The sequence below is a fragment of the Chrysemys picta genome, chromosome 1, assembly GCF_011386835.1.
Source record: "Chrysemys picta bellii isolate R12L10 chromosome 1, ASM1138683v2, whole genome shotgun sequence".
Classification (NCBI taxonomy): Eukaryota; Metazoa; Chordata; order Testudines; family Emydidae; genus Chrysemys; species Chrysemys picta.
In genome coordinates this window covers 321,611,161-321,628,962 of record NC_088791.1, presented here as the reverse complement: position 1 = coordinate 321,628,962, position 17,802 = coordinate 321,611,161, and the positions used below count along the sequence as shown (strand labels likewise).

Here is a 17,802-nt window from a genome sequence, read left to right as displayed (position 1 = left end):
GCCTTAGAGAAGTATTTGATCAATGGCAAATATGAGCCTGTAAAATGGCCACTTCATGGAATCTGACTTCCCTTAAAAACAATAAGATAATTTATGTGGGATACCGTCATAGGTCCATTAGGCACACAGTTACTACTGTCATGTGGGCTATGTAAAACCTTAAATAGGTAGATTCTGTTTGTATACAAAGCATGATAGAAGCATGTGATTATGATAATTTACAAAGCACAAGATGTAGTGAAACTGGTAATATGACAGCAGCGAATGCTACAGAATTTTTGAGTTTGAGGCTACTCCTTTTCTCCATAAAGTCAACTCAATCTCAGCTCATTCTGCGCTTTGGAAAATACAGACTGGCTACCATCACTGATTCTGTCCACGTCACACTTGCCTGTATGCCAGATCAAGGTTTTGTCATGTTGAAATTCCCCCGCCACCTTCATTTAGTCTGATCTTCCATCAGACACTTTACACTACACAACATGTCTCAGCCTAATTCAGCCTGTTGATGAAACAGGATCCAGTGAAGCTAACTGGGTAAAAATTCAGCCAGTTGCCCAAATGACAAATAATGTTTTATCAAGAGATGACAAATCGCAAAAATAGATGAAAGTGGGTGGAATTTTGTGCTGGATTATTTGGCCAAGTTTTTAATTTAATTGTAAATTTGAACCAGTGCTAAATGTAGTCATAGCAATTAGAGATGGAAAACACCTATTAAATCATCTTGTCCATTCGCCTACAAATGCAGGATTTTCCCTTTCTTATATGCTGATGTGGACACTGAAGCGAGATACATATGTCAGAGTATAGTTAAATGTGGAGGCCTCTGTTTTTTTAAACTATTAGGCAATGAGGAACACCTCCCTGGACTACCCAGCAGGGCTGTTCTAGTGTGGAATTTAGCTGGGCCCTGGATTCTACAAACCTTAGGATGGGTCTGAGGGCAATTCCCCTTCTACATGCCCAGCCCTGGCAGGCAATCAGAGTCCCAACCCATTCCTCTCCTCCATGCTGGAGCTAGGAGAGATGTGCCATGAAGGCTTACTTCCTTACCATGCAGTGTTGTGCTCTGAGCCCATTGGGTTACAGAGACCTCACATCAGACCCTTTCTTAACACACCAACCACACTGGAGCTTGCCAACATTGTGACAAATGTAATGTAAATCCCTAAACCAGATGTCCAAGATGCCAGATGGAAGGTGAAAAAATCCCACAGTCATTTCTCAATTTTCCCATATGGGGAAAAAAAATCCCTTTCAGACCCTCCATAAAAATCTGGTGATCAGGATAGTCCCCAGCTGCCCAAGAAGTCCAGAAATAAAGGTGTGAAAGGGTGGTGCTGGAACAAAGCTAAAATGGCTACAAGCCAGCAGTGGGCAAAAACAACCTCTGCTTCCTTCCCCTGCCTCTGGAAGTGGGAGCCAGTCAGTCGGTCTGTCATGACCCCAGTCATCCAATTGCAGTGGGAACAGATAGGAGAGGCTCAGAGCTCAGACCTAGTTAAGCCAAACCCCTGTCCCAGGGAGGGAGGGGGGAAGGGAAATCAAGAGGAGCCAAATTCCCCTCCCTTTCTCTCTCTCCCTCTCCCATCACCCACAGGGGAAGGGAAGGCGAGGGGTGTCGGCATCCTCGCCACTCCATGGCTCTCTAGTTACACGCCCCAGTTAGCAGGTGAGTGTTCTCCAGTCCATCTTTAGATCCTTCCACGTGCACTCAGATACAGTGGTGGTAGAAAGGTAAATTCTCATCTCTTCTTAAATTACAGTTCTACTCTGAGAAGGAACTTTGACATAATAGGATTGTGGGGTTTCACGTTCTTGTGTTTCATTCATTCCTTGTCAAACTCATTCAGTTTGCCACTAAAAAGATAATTTTTCTAACTGCAGCATCTGCAAACTCCCCCTGGGTTGTGACAGTTACACTAGTTTCTTTTCCTCTCATGCATCAACATCCGCAATAAGTAGCTAAGTTCTTTTGCTTTGCTCATCCCCTCTCTCCTGCCCCTTCTCACCTGGCTGTGACTGGCAGCTCAGTTCTGGTGCTCTGCCCAGCCCCTACTCCTCACCCTACACTGATGAATCTCAGGTCATTGCTGCATTCCCACTCAGACCGCATATCATATAGCTGGCAACTCAATGCACAGGCAAATCACAGGTAATAACATGGTAAATTCTGGCATATAATCTTTCTAATAATAGATCCAATAATGATTTATTCATCTCCTATTTCCTTCCCTCTAAAAAAAAATGCACCCTGAGTCAGTCAATTCTCAATATTGCATTACTGACATATGTGGTATTGCTTTTAACCAGATTAAATGGTAGTGGCAGATCCCCAGTTAGTATTAATTGTCATAGCTCCACTGCCCTCAGAAGAGCTATGACAATTAACCCCACTTGAATATCTGCCTTGTCATGTTTAAAATAACCTTCCAAAGTAACCCTTTACTAAATTCAATCCCAACTTTTGTTGTGAAGTTCTGAGCATCACTGCTGTGTGGAACAGCAGCAAATCTGAGTCCTAAGCAGTCTCAAAGATGTGTGTTAGTATCCAGGAATAATTTAAACTCCTGTGGGTTTAAGATTTAAACTCCTGTGAATCCCAGATGATCTGAAATTAGCTTCCTCTAACTAAGGCAGCATGTAATAGAACAGCTGGTGTGTTTGTGCTCCACTGCCCACTACAGGCTGGAATTAGAAGTGACCCACTGTGTGTCTTAGGCTCTATGCTACTAATATCAACTCTTTTCTTGCTTAGGTGGTAGGAGCAGTGCTTAATTTGTTATGAAAGAGTTGCTGGGGCTCAAGCAATTTTTTTACTTTCTTAACTGACATGGCAAGCCTAGAGGTGCCAGGACTAGGAACTGCCAAACCTAGAGGTGCCAGGGCTCAGCCCCCACAAGCCCTGGCACAAATCAAGCACTGGGTAGGAGTCTGTGCTTTTGGAATAGAAGGCTACAATTTCTATGCTCATTGTCATAGTGAAGTTCTGAGTGGCCATGGTGTGCAACACAGTGACACCGGGAAATTCCTAGGTGGTCACAGAGTAGGGTGACAAGATAGCAAATGTAAAAAATTGGGACAGGAGGAGGGGGGTAATAGGTGCCTGCATAAGACAAAGCCCCGAATATCAGGCCTGTCCCTATAAAATCAGGACATCTGATCACCCTATCATAGAGTTATTACAGTAAGTATAGATTGGCTAAGTGATGATTAAAGGTGAGGATGGATAACCACCTACAAACATTTGAAGGTTATAAACATAGGAGGCAGAGTAATTATTTAGGGACAAATGGGCAAAATTAAGAAAAGGGAACAGTGTTAGACTGTAGTATCATTCCCCCAAGGAAATGGTTTGAAGCCCTGAACTTTATTTAAGGTGAGACTAGTCAAAACACCAGTAAATGTACTGCCAAGGACTGCCCTGCACTAGGAGGAGGATGGACCAGATAGTCAAAAAGTCCTCTTCCATCTCTAAGTTCTATGATTTAATGAGTGTTTTAAAGCTACTGTATTCAGGCTCCCGAGTACCTCGAAGTCCATAATGAAAGCACTCTTCTAAAGCCTCTGTTTGTAGTGTCTTTTCAATAATTACCCTGAGGCCCCATGGCCCAAAGACACAGACATTTTATTTGTAGAAAAAAATTACACTGGGAATGATTTTTTTTCTAGGCAAACACCTTAACTTATTCAGACATGTATTAAAAGTTAAAGTTAAATATAGAAGGAAAAGGGGTAGCTTTTTGAACTTTAAATGTTAAAAGAAAATAGAAAAACAATCCACCTGACAGAAGATTCTGCATAATAAATGTTGGTCCTTTTCTATTTAAAGGCAATGTCCACAAATGAAAAGAAACTCCAGTAGTTTGTACCTATACCAAAGAAAAAGGATAGGCTGAAAGGTTGTTTGAGTACATAATTATTTTATCACAAACACTAAAGAAAAATTTCTCAAAACATTAAAATAGAAGTTGATTCATGAAAGATCATTTATAAAAGCCACCTTATGTGCAGGCGATGGGCTGAATCCTACATTCCACACACACCCAGTTGTTTTCATTAGGGAGTTTTGGACATACAAGGAATGCAGGCACGGATTGTATTACTATAATTATGTCTATTACACTCATGGCTCAAGGCCCCAAGAGAGATGCAGGCCCCTTTTGCTGGACACTAATGGGAAAACAGTATCTAAATGAAAAAGGCAGACAAGGGATAGGAGGAACTGGAAGTGAGACTAGAGAGATCACATGACTTAAGCTGAGAGAGAAATTCCATGGCAGAGCTGGGAATTGAACCCAGCTCTTCTGAGTCCCAGGCCAGTTCCTTAACCTGAAACAGCAGTAAAGCATGTTGTTATTAGCTGATGTTTCCAACTGGCAATTATCTGCAATGATACCAAAGCGGTCTGACAATGTCCGATGGTCTGAAGTATGAAATACTATCCACACAGGTTCAGCTGATAACAGATGGCACCACTATTAATGTTAAAAACATCCTGTGCAGAGGATTGCGAAATAAAGCTTAAGCTGGGTACTGAGTGTGTCATAGGCCTTGTGCTGATCCTTTGCACATAGGTAAATTTCACCCAGTACAAACACGCCAGCACAAACTGTTACAGAGACAAACACCTGTCAGGAATGGTCTAGTTTTACTTAGACCTGCCTTGAGTGCAGGGGACTGGACTAGATGACCTGTTGAGGTCCCTTCCAGTCCTACACTTCTGTGATTCTATGATTTTGCAAGTGTGCAAGTCTGCCAAATTGCTGAACAATATGCTAACAACCAATATGCTAACAACAATTTCTGCAATTCTCGTATTTTGGGGTCATGTGTAAGGTAAGTGAAATTGATGGTCATTTTCCAGGGAACTGAGAGGTAGGAGTTTTCACAAAGAATTTTTTCCCCCCCCCAGAAAGACATAGACAGAGAGGAAGAGAGGTGGTGGGATTGATTAACCCCAAACAAGCACTGAAGTGCTAATCATTCAAAAACAAAGACTGTGCCAAGAAAATGGTTTCAAAACAAAATAAACAAATGAAAATAATTGAAGCTGTGTCATATTTTGATTTATTCCAAACCTTCAGTGCCCAAAATAGCATTAGAAGGCATTTTTTTTCTGTGACCCTAAGCTGGCAAACAGTGAACTTTAGAAAAACAAATAGTGAATAGGCCACTTTGTCAATCTCTGCTATAGCAAGTTAACTTTAAAATAGAAACATCTCTAATACTTAGGGCTAGCTCACTATATTCAGTAACACTTTGCTTCTTAACATCCCTGTGCGATAGGAAAGTATTAAAAGGCCTATTTTACAGCTGAATAAAGTAAGAACTGGAGCAGTTAAGTAGCCTGCCCAAGGTCACACATAAGGGCCGTGCTCCTGCAACTATACAGGCAGACAGCTGCATCTGTAACATTTTAATAGGGCTACACCCACTTCTGGGAATCCAGTTGCAGCACCATGGCCAAGGAAAGTTGGGAATAGAACCAAGGACTCTTGGATTCTAGTGCCCTGGTCTAAGCACTGCATCCTCATTTCACATACCAACAGTTGCCAGGGGTATCTAATAGAGCTGGTTAGGAAACGGTTTTCCTGTCCCTGGAAAACATTTGAGATTTCGAAAAATGTTCCCATCATGAATCAGGACAAAAAATTTTGCACATTGACAAACCATAAACATTTCAGTTTGGATCAATCAAAATGCTTTGTTTCGATCATTTTGGGCCATTTTTTATTTTATACAAGTTATTTTTTTTTACTATAATTAATTCCCAGTTCAACACAAGAAGTTGTTTTGAGCTGGGACACCAGAATTTTTCATTCTGAAAATGTCAAAACAGGCTGATTCAACAATTTTGAAACTTTTTTTAAAAAAAATTTGAGTTGAGAAATTCATCAGAACTGACTGTTTTGGTTTAGACAATTTGACTTAAAAAAAAAATAAAAAACAGGAAAACAGTTCATCAAAAAATTCCTGTCCCATTCTAGTATCTGAGCTACTATAGTTTTTATTTTGCTTCAGCAGTGAAGGTATTGTGCTAGCTATGTGGTATCTCTTGGCAATTGTTGACTTTTTAATGGCGATCACAGTACATACACGTAGACTTTGTCATTAAGAACTAGAACCCATAGGACTAGTAGTTTGACATGTTCAACTGACTCACTTGTCATGCCTACTGACTGAGATGTGGGTTAACAGCACAATATGCAGTTTGCACTCAAAGTACGAAGAACACGCTTATGGCAGATGCTATATTCAAATTGCTTTGATCCATGGAAGAAACAGATGGAACCTACAAGAAAAGAAAATCAGTTTAAGAATCATCGCAGCCATCATGTTACTTATTCTTTAAGAAGGTAGAAATATTGTTTTATTTCATTCCAGTAGGTTTATCAGTTTACTAGTTTGAACAATGTAGCTACAAAATATCCAATGATCTCTCTGGCTGTCACAATATTGGAAAACAACCACCTTGTAGTCCAGCCAACCTCAGCTCACCCTTCTTCAAAATGGGAAGGAATTGGTTTGGTTTATAGTATTTTTTTAAAAAAAGGAAAACAAAAAGCCAGAGGATACAGTAATAGTGCAAAACTTAATTTTCTGTATTGTTTTTGAGATTTCTAACACATTACATTTCTATTTTAAAGAATTCTAATATTTACATTAATACAAAAATCTATTTCAACAGTATGTTGGTAGCAGTAGGCCTCTTTTACATAATTACATAATTAGATCTTGTTATGTTTTAATGCACTAATTTCTGTATGTCAGTCTATGGGCACATCCAATCATTATTGCAAAGCATTTTTACAAGCATGAAAATTTACCATTTTCTTGGTATGCTGCATCAATTTTATTTTCAATTCCTGGGAAATCTTTCTCTATTAGTTTTGGATAACCATTTTCCATAGAATGGCGTTGTTCATCCTAGCTGTAATAAAAATGAACAGGAAAAACAAATTGAAACAGATTATCTAATTGATGGTGATTCAACAGTTCTTTTAAGCTGAGACAGCTTAGGGTGGAGACATATTAGTGGGAAGGAAAGGAAAACATTGCACATCTGATGCCTGTGCTGTATCTGTTCTGTGGATAAATTGAGGACTTTGATCTCCAAGTCTATGTATTCTACACCTTCCACAAACTCTAAAATAGAGATATTAAATATAGAGCCAGCACTAACCTTGCTGAACTCAAATATTTGGATTGAATTGACAACACAAGCGGGTCACCCAACTTCTTTATCTCCCACCAATACTATGCCTCCAGTACTTGTCTTCTACGAAAAACTTGGTCTTTCCAGTCTTTGTATCATGAAATGCAGCATCTACCTTCTGGAGGGTTCTTGGAAATCCAAGTTCATAAAGTTTCTTGGGGTAGCCCTCAAGTATGATATGTCCTTTTAGAGCCCAAAATTTCTTTCCTGCATGAAGTATTGATGGAAGGAAAAACACTGTATAAATTTAGTGATACCAAATCAATAGGGGAATTTTCAAAAAAGCGCAGGTGAGCATCGAGAGCAACCCCTACACTTTTCCATCACATCTAAGTTTTTATATCACACATACTATTGCAGAATCTGAGCAACTGAGAGAAGCCTGCCAGGGTGTCACATGATTCTGTCCTTTTTCAAACCAACCTCAGGCACTATGGCCATGAACTCCTCTTGATGGGATGCATTAGATGGTACCAAGGATTCAAGTGGTCTTTGTAAAAATATAAATTCATCTATTTTAATATGAAGAAATTGCCAAAAATAGATTAAGGACACAATCCTGTGGGATCTTGTCCTTAGTCTACTTTTGGAAACTTCTTTGTATTAAAAGAGGTGAGCTTGCACTTGTCTAAATTTAAGCTAGTGGGTAGTGCCACTGGCACTACGTACATGCATAAGTGTTTGCAGGATTGTGGTCTTAATTAGAACAGCGGTTTATTCAGGGTAATAGAATTCCTCTACCCCTACCCTCTGCTCCCATAGTCTCAGAGGTGGGAAGCCTTTGTCTGGATCAGCAGGAGAAAGAAAACCCTTGGCCCTTTTAGGGATTGCACCCTCCTTTTTTCCTCCTCTCTTTGTGGGCACTCACCACTACTTGTGGGTTTGAGGGGTGGAGTAAGGAGGCTCTGTGTCTAATTGGTTGGACAGAAGGGTACAGAGAAATCCTATGGCTCCTGCACCCGGAAGAGGAGGGTTTATAAGCCCTTCCCACTGCCTCAGGGTGCCATTCTGTGCTGGGAAGAAATGCTCCTGTGTCCCTCATGTCTGTTAGGATTGGAGATTTGGGCTTTGCTATGGGTATTCTGCTAGTCACCTTTTCAGGGCTGGGAAGGAATTTTTCCCACACTTTCAGATTGGCCTAGGCAATGTGGGTTTTCTCACCTTCCTCTCAGCAGCACAGGAACAGACATGGTGAGCAGGGTAAGGTTGTAAAATTCATTTGTTGCAACTTAGCAGGTGCCCAGTGCAGATACTTGTTCAGTAGTAAGCCTGATTCCCTGATAAACCAGAATTGGAAGTGGATTAGGAAAAGGCATCTCCTAAAGAAGGTGGGGGATGGGGTTGGGCCTCGTAATGTCAGAGACAGCAAGAAGACAAACCCCTTCCCTCCCCACTACCTTTGTATGAGGGTGTTGGGGTGCCAGTGGTTTTGTGGGACCAGATTAACTGTGTGGAGGGGGAGGAAGCTGATGACAGCCCTCCTCCAGGTGGTACAGATGACAGAAGGAAGGATAATCTGCACTGGATGAGTTGTTGCTGGGTAGTTCCCAGGTGTATAACATAATAAAGTTGTGGTCTAATTAAACCACATTCCTGGTGTCTTGTCCTTCATTCTTTGCAGAGCCAAAACCTGCCATTGACTTCAATGGGAGTTGTGAGGTGCACAAGTAATTCAGGATAATGTCAAAAGATTCTACTGAATCACACTAACATTGAAAATTAAGGCTATCATCAGTGCAGACTGAAGACAACAAGCTGTCCTTAAAAAAAAAAATAAGCTGGAAAAAAGTAGCTGTTGAAGTGAGGGCTGTAAATGTTTGTTTTCAGGAATTTTGAGAAACAAGAACAATATTTTGTTAAAGCATTTACATAAAGGAAAAAGAATGGTTCAAGCCTGGTTTTTGTTTGCCAACCACAGTTATGTTGTATGTTCAGCTGCTATTTTGAAAAGAAACTTTCAACTCCATTGTAAAATCTCTTCAGACAAACATTTTAGGAAGAAAGAAATAGAAATTCTCACAGAACATCTGGTGCATTAAGTTTTCAATGGAAAAATTACAAGCAAGTAGTAAACTTACCATTTAGGATTTTAATTACTGGTAAATTATTGCCCAAATGAGGATTTAAGAAAACTCCTAATGCTGCCTGTAGAGTGAATGTTTTCAGCCTGCAGAGATGATCTTTATCACAGATGGCATACAAATAAGTATTTGATATTTCTCTATCACAGTGAGGAACTGTGTTGAATGTTTATTTACTTTTTCAAAAGTTCAGTCCTTCACATCTTGAAAATAAGTTATTGATCATTTGTATATAAATTACATAGCTAATTTTCCAAGTCAAGAAGGTCTATACACATCTAAGCAGAGACCCAAGCATTGGACAAATCATTCATATGATTATTTGTTGTTTTTTATGTGGCACCTAACCTTCAGTCATGGACCACTGTGCTAGGAACTGTACAAATATTTAACAAAGAGACAGTCTCTGCTCTGAATGGCCACATTTACACTTTGGATGGTTACATGAATGCAATATAAGAAGTAAAATAAAATAGAATTCTAGTCTGAAGGCAATGGAAAAGTTACTTACCTCTAAACATCAACACAAGATCTTGCCCGGGCATTCGTAAGCTTCATCAATCTGGTTTGGAAGATCTGGCCAAACTGAATTAATAACAGTTGCATTTTCTCCTGTCATCTGAGAGGTTTGATGCCAGAAAAATCTAATTTAAAAAGCAAAAATATATACTTATATCAAAATTCATTTATTTATGTAAATGATCTTCAGATTAAAGAGGGAAAAGATAGCGGAAGACATATGCAGAGAATGCAAAAGAGCTTGATACTAACATGACGCCAGGGATAGGTTACGAGTAAGGAATGTCCTGTGGAATGACAATAACTAGCACTGTGAGAACATTTCCAAGTTCTCTTCATGAAGGGTTTGTGACTATTTTGTGACCATTCATGAACTAGTCTGAATGGGTTTGTTGGCTCTGAAGCTTATAAAGTTTGGGTATGAATGAACCCAGTTTTCCCAGGCTTGAATGTCATTGTAAGCCAAGGTTCAATGGGTTCTTGCATGTTCACACTGGGTTTGATGGTTCATCCTGAACCAGAAGCAGGAATGGTGGCCACACTGAGAGAATGTCTTGTGACCTCCTCATGTGACTTCTCCTAGTAAACAAAGTTCAAACTCAAAATTCATTGATGAACAACAGCCCAAGTGTGTCAGTAGCTCTCCAGTTGGGGCCAAATTTGGCACCTAGTTTTTGGTGAACAATTCATGAAAAGTAAAAGGTTCGGATTTACAAATGCAGGTCAAATTTCAACTAATGCTGATTCTGAATAGGTCAGTCTGATTAAGGCCTCTAGGTGTTACCATTGTACAAATAAATAACTAAATAATGATTCAAGCATTTTGCACAGGGCCACTTTAATCTACTGCTATAAAGCACCATACACACCGACAGGATAGTGCTAGTGCAGTTAATGGATTCTGCTATATGTAAATAAAAGTTATTAAAAGGTACATTTCCTTCATTCTTCCTTCCCTCTCTTCTTTTACACTCAACACAAAAATAGGTGCATAGGTGCAATAATAAATGGCAGTACTTTGGGGATAAAGTTTGGAAAGCTTTGTTCCCCTCATGGTTCCTCAGTAGGATGCGCTCACCATCTCCTGTTTTGTGGCCTTAAAAGTAATTAAGCGGATAGCTGTGGAATGAAATACAAATGGTAGGGATGAATTTCGTTGGCATTACTTACATGTCCTTAACTGATTACACACATAATAGTTGGTATGGCAACACCCATTTTTTTCATGTTCTTTGTGTGTGTGTGTGTATATATATATATATCTTCATCTGCTGAGAAGTTTGGATCACCTCTCTGGGGCTTTGGCATTCACAGTTCTTTCTTCTGGACCTGTATATATTGAGATGTGACATTGTTCACTCAGCCGTTACCTTTGGCACAGTGCTTCTGTTTCATTTCTGTGATAAAGACCATCTGCTGGTAAGCAGGATTAGTTGGGGAGGTTAAGGTGCCATAGAGAAATAGTTTGGAATGATGTTGGTAGGCAGACATGATAGAAACTGCAAAAACAACATGAGCTTCCTCAGAAATGCTAGTTAACTTTCACACAATACCATAAAGAGCTTGGATGCCTTCCATATCGTCTTCAGGAAGAACAAAGTCCCTAGTTCTAGTGTAGGTGTAAATAGGGTACATTAGAGCTTCGGGATTGCTGGAGTGGTCTAGTCCCAAAGCATGGCCAATCTCATGGGCAGCAACTGTAAACACATTAAAGGCTGCAAGACAGCAAAGCCAAATCAGAATTAGTCAAAGCAATTCAGTTTACAATCTATATTACAAAAGTGGCTGGGAGGGTCACTGCCTTTCACTGAATTAGATGTGCTCCCGTCAAAGCACACATACACCTATGCTGAAACACTCCCTCTTTCATAATGGACCCATGAACAAAAACTCTCCTTTTAATTGGCACATAAATGACCTCCACACTCCTCTGTGCTCCTAGATGGGCTGTCTCCAAGATTCCCTGTAAGGGGGTCCTGGCAGCTTCCTCACTTTCTCCTTATTGGGATATTTATGCTGCTCTTTTTTTCCCTTTCTTATGCTGTTTCTCCAGGAGACCAGGCAGCACCGGTGCAGTGCACATCAGAACACTGAATTAACAGACCCAACAGAACATAAGAATGACCATACTGGGTCAGATCAAAGTTCCATCTAGCCCAGTATCCAGTCTTACGACAGTGACTAAAGCCAGGTGCCCCAGAGGGAATGAACAGAACAGGCAATCATCAAGTGATCCATCCCCTGTTGCTCATTCCCATCATCTGGCAAACAGAGGCTAGGGACACCATCCCTGCCCATCCTGGCTAATTGTCATTGATGGACCTATCCTCCATTGTTATAGTCTTGGCCTTCAGAACATCCTCTGGCAAAGAGTTCCACAGGTTGACTGTGCATTGTGTGAAGAAATACTTCCTTTCGTTTGTTTTAAACCTGCTGCCTATTAACTTCATTTGGTGAGCCCTAGTTCTTGTGTTATGAGAAGGAATAAATAACACTTCCTTATTTACTTTCTCTACACCAGTCATGATTTTATAGACCTTTATCATATCATCCCCAGTTTTCTCTTTTCCAAGCTGAAAAGTCCCAGTCTTATTAATCTCTCCTCATATGGAAGCCATTCCATACCCCTAATCATTTTTGTTGCCCTTTTCTGAACCTTTTTCCAATTCCAATATATCTTTTTTGAGATGGGGTGACCAGATTGTTGCTCAGTTTGTCAACATCCAGGCACCTGATACTTCCATTAAAGGGCCCAGGCTCACAAAGTGTTAATCAACCTCTATCCCCACTGATTCATTGAGGGCACACGACACATTAAAGGCAGCCATTAGCATATCACAATGCAGGGCCCAAGTCACTGAAAGTTGCAAGATTTGGCCAACAGAGTTTGTAAAGTGCTTTAAAACAGAAAATGTTATAAAATGTAAGATGTTTTTACTAGATCGCACAATGGGGCCCCAATTCTGACTGGAGCCTCTGGTTGTTATTGTATTATAAATAATAATATTGAATAGTTATTACCACCTCTGGTATCATTAGTCCAGGTTTCATCGTTATCAAAATGGATATCGCCTCCAAAGTTTTCTCTGGGTGAGAAAGCATGAGCCAGTTGATTGAAAGGTCCATCAAAAGGGAAAAAGTCACCATGCTCTATAAAGCAAACAGAATGCCAAATGCCCCATAAAACAGCTGATGAGATTAATGCAATAGGCCAAGTTCTAACCTGACATGTAACCAGGTCAAACCACTCTGGAGGGGTGCAGGGTCTAAATCAAAGCAGAATGTAACCCATAGAATTTTAAAACACTAATAGCAACTTCCCACAGTCACCTTTTGTTCCAAAAGAGATCATGATGTCAGCAGTGCCAAAGGAGAGTCTGAAGAAGGTAAGAGGAGTCACGTCAGTCCAGATTTTGAATGCCTCCTGGATTGCTTGGTCCACCTCTTCCTGGGTCAGATCAGGAGTGTATTTCACAATTCTGTTCATTAGCACATGCATGGATTAGAAAACCTTTCTGTCTACTTATGGCAGAATATTTGAAATGAGTGAGATGCACGGCCTCACAATTTTTCTGATGCTTGTCCTAAAGTGTAAAATATAATGTCCTGAATAAAGGTCATACTGCAAGGAATGTTTACAAGTACAATAAAACCTTTGTTGTCTCTTTGTTTTGCTTCATAGCAAAATTATTTATTAAACGTGTTCAAGGCTGATGAAGAAAGTACTGACTATTAAAAACAGCTGTGATATCATTTAACAACAAGACTATTAAAATTCCAGACATAGATAAATGTTAGAAATAGAGCTTGTTGTAGAAAAAAAATTGAGGGAACAGGGAGAGGGAAGATTTGGAAAAAAAAAAAGGTGAAAGTAAGCCGGTACGGCATGGTATGGCGTACCGGCAAGAGCTGGTTCACCGTGCTGGACTGGACCGGCTTCTCTGGGGGTGATTTAAAGGGCCCAGGGCTCCAGCCACTGCGGGGAGCCCCGGGCCCTTCAAATCACCGCCGGATCTCCGGCAGCCGGGCTCAGGCGGGGATTTAAAGGGCCCGGAGCTCCGGCCCCTGCAGCGGCCAGAGCACCGGGCCCTTTAAATCCCCATCTGAGCCCTGCTGCCCTGGGTAGCAGCGGCCAGAGCCCCGGGCCCTCTAATTCGCCCCTGAGCCCCGGAGCTCCCAGCTGCCTCTGCAGCTGGTAGATCCGGGGTGATTTAAAGGCTCCGCCACAGCTGGAGCCCCAGGCTTTTAAATCTTTAAAGGCTACGCCTCTTCCCGTTGAGGCCATGCCCCCGCTCAGGACTCCGGCGTACTGGTAAGTCCATTAAGTTACTTTCACCCCTGATGAAAACCAAAACCTTTTAGTTTTGTTAAAGATTTTTAACAAAAAAACAAAAAAATTTAAGGAAAATGGAGAGTTTCTGTGAAAATTTTGTTGCTCCAAAATAGCTATAAATAAAAAATTTCTGAATGAAAAGTGTTGAACAGTTCCAGTTAGACACCATAAAATACATCTATTTCCCTCTCCTCCTGTCCTGGAGGAAAAAGTGTTGTGTCTATGCAATACATTAGTCCACACTGCTTTCCAGTGACAGAAGGCCCAATTCTGCTATCCTTGCTCAAAGTAAGTAGAACCTTACTCTGTGAGTAGGCCAAATAATGTACATCACATGCAATTATTTGACAACCTTAATGGGGTGGTCTTTAAGCTCCCCCCACCTTTTTAAAATTAAAGTAAGTTCTGCTCAGTAAATACAATACCTATGTATCAAAGACAATGTTAGCAATCTGAATATTACAAAGTCAACCTTGACATTTTCAACCCAAAGAAGCCCAAACTGAATTAATCTGGCAACATTTACCATCTAAAAATGATTCCCCCATCTCTAAAGTTTGCCCAGCTTCATCACCTTAACCAAAACCTATTAAACATTTTTGTGCTGGGACTCTGCCAATAATTTTAATATATGTATGTACGGCACCTAGCACAATGGGGCCCTGAACTCACTTGGCACCTTTTGGAGCTACCATAATACAATAAATAATACTAATGCATAATGTAAACTGAGATCAGTGGGCTTCAAAGGGACTCTTGCATGTAGTGAACAAACAGGAATGAGTTTCCATTGCAGATAAGTAAAAACCATTTTGAACCTAATTTTGCAGCATTAGACATTCTGAATGACTATGAAGAAAGAGAGAAGAAAGATCTAGGCATAAGAAGATGACAACCTGAGAGATTTTAAGCACATATGTATACAGATGTCATGGTCTGTAATGCCGGAAAGGACCACTGGATCTAGTTTTGAATTTATCGAACTTCAATTTCCACCCACTTATGCCTTGTTCTGTAAGGCTGAAAAGCCTCCCACCTTCAGATATCTTTTCCATGTGTTATGTACCTATACACCAGGGGTGGGCAAACCTTTTGGCCCTAGGGCCACATCGGGTACAGAAATTGTATGGAGGGCTGGGAGGGAAGGCTGGGGGAGGCTATGCCTCCCCAAACAACGAGGCGTGGCCTCTATCCAGCCCCCCAGAACTCCCACCCCCATCCAACCCCCCTGCTCCCCACCCCTGACTGCCCCCCGGGACTCCCGCATCCTATCCAAACACCTCTGCTCTCTGCCCCCGACCATCCCACCAGGACACCCGTCCCCTATCCAATCCCTCCTGCTTCCCACCCCCTGACCACTTCCGGGACTCCCACCCCTATCCAATCTCCCCTGCTCCCTATCCCCGACTGTCCCCCTGGGGCTCCCCTGCCCCCTACCCAACCCTCCCTGCTCTCCACACCCCATGTTACCTGTGGGGTAGGGGGAAAAGGGGTTTAGTCCTTTCCCTGTGTGTTTCCCCTGTTTGTTTGGCTGCTCTCCCTGGCAGTCGGGCAGTGCTCGCTCCCTGTCTGGGCTGGGCTGCTGGGGACAGGGCAAAAGCATGCTGGGAGTGGAGGGGGGCTGAAGGGGAGGGGCCAGGGGCTAGCATCCACCCTGCTCCACTGCGCTGCTGGGGAGTTGGGCTGGCTCCTCCGCAAGCCTGTCCTGACCCCACTCACTGGCAGGAGTTCGGGGGCCAGAGAGAAGGGTCCTGCAGGCCGGACGTGGCCCGCGGGCCGTAGTTTGCCCCCCTCTGCTATAAACAGTGACTAAGTCATTTTTCAGACTTCTCTTCAATAAGCTGGATAGATTGAGCTCCTTAAGCCTCACATTGTATGGCTTGTTTTCCAGTCCCTGGATCATTTTTGTGGCCCTCCTTTGAACTCTCTCCAGTATTTCCACATCCTTCTTGAAGTGTGGAGAACTGGAGATGGTATTCTAATGGTGGTCTTATCAGTGTAGTATACAGAGGCAAGATCACTTCCCTACTTCTACTTGATATTCCCCTTTTTATATATCCAAGGATGACGTTAGCCCTTTTTGCCACAGCATTGTACTGAGACCTCATGCTCAAGTCATTATCCATAAAAACCTTTAAATATTTTTGGATTATTATAGGTATATTGTAAATATATGCACGCAAATTATATAGCATTGATTTTTAGCAATATCATCAGCAGCAGAGAAGCAAGAGAACCTTTTTTTTTGAAGAGCTATAGAAATCAATGGAAAGTATTGCCCAACAAAAACAAAGAACTAAAAGGGGGGGGAAATGCAAAATATAGCAGACTCCTTTTACCTGTATGTCAAGTTATAAGATGGCCATTTGATTTTCCTGGGGAAAATGTTGTACTCTGCCACATCAGGGACACCACATCTTGGTTGTTTCATGAGATCTAAAGTTTCTGAATCCAGCCAGCCATTTATCTCCTGGCCAAAGAATGACTGCATATGCTGGAGTCAACATGCCAGGCAGTCTACACTTCTTTTCTGCACAACGTCTGGATTAAAGAGAGCTTTGTAGAAGGCATCCAGATAACTCTGAAAGAATATGAGAAACACGGCACTTTGTGAAACAAAAATATGATGAATGAAGAAGAAAGTGGGTTAGATGAGCTAGATACCTCTGCAAAGTCTAGGTCACTATCCGTGATGGCATCAGTTTCGAATGTTGCAATTCTAGGAATTGGCAATGGCAAACAATGTGCCAGACAACAGAGTAGGAAAGTAATGGAAACAGACATCTTCATCTTTATCATGTATGATTACCGAATACTGTTGAGCACCCTTTTATAGGGAAATAGCCTTTTATAATGAAAAATATTGAGCATTTGACTCATCTCCTATCCACATGATACTGGTACATCCTCCCTCTAATTCAAGGACGCAAATGGTCTGTATCACATTCTTTTACAAAAAGTCAAAGCCTGTGGTTTAAAAGTTAAAAATAGTGTAATCTCTCTTTTTCCTTCAGGGCTCTGTCTCATGGAAGGTAACTTTTTTTCTACAGAACCGGTGTAACACAAGCAGTGAGTGACTATTGTAAGCACACACAGCGTACCTCATTCTAAACTGGAGAGACCACCTCTACGGTAAAATGATATTAAAGTGCCAGTTCTTCTTTGGTCTCTCTGCTGACTGACGCAGGAAGCCGTTTAGAGTTACACTGAGGTGTGTATTTAGATGAGGACTGACACCACCCACTAATTTCACACAGGACCACTGAACATCTCTGACACCGATCGTTAATTTTAATGACACACCCTGCCCAGATCCCACAAAGGATTTTTTGTGGGCGCAGGGATCTGTACAGGAGAAAAGACAGGCAGTGCAGATTAAATAATTAGAGCTTTAAAAAGCTGGACTTGATCATGCTTTTGTGCATAAAAGCATCTCGTTTAGTTTGCTATTGTTTATTGGAATCGGGTTATTTGTTACTTCCCAGGATCCACCAAAATGCTCATGAACTCCAAGAGTTCCATGACTTCTGGCACAAATGATTATCCATAATGGAAGTGCATTATTTGTCAGCCATTGTTCATTACTCTTTATTCCCCCATTTATAATATACCAGTCATCCAATAAGGGATGAGAAACAAAACCATAT

At 41.3% G+C, this 17,802-nt stretch overlaps 1 protein-coding gene across 1 annotated transcript; it reads right to left on the bottom strand.

The window, feature by feature from the left end:
* Positions 1–6,197: 6,197 nt before the first annotated feature.
* Positions 6,198–16,700, bottom strand: LOC101932356 (collagenase 3-like). The gene is made up of 8 exons (XM_065582968.1): positions 16,495–16,700; positions 13,153–13,301; positions 12,847–12,972; positions 11,376–11,537; positions 11,193–11,321; positions 7,338–7,429; positions 6,834–6,933; positions 6,198–6,298 (listed from the first exon to the last, which is right to left on the bottom strand). The coding sequence occupies exons 1-8, from the start codon at positions 16,644–16,646 to the stop codon at positions 6,198–6,200; spliced, it is 1,011 nt and encodes a 336-aa protein (XP_065439040.1). The 5' UTR covers positions 16,647–16,700.
* Between the last annotated feature and the right edge of the window lie 1,102 nt (positions 16,701–17,802).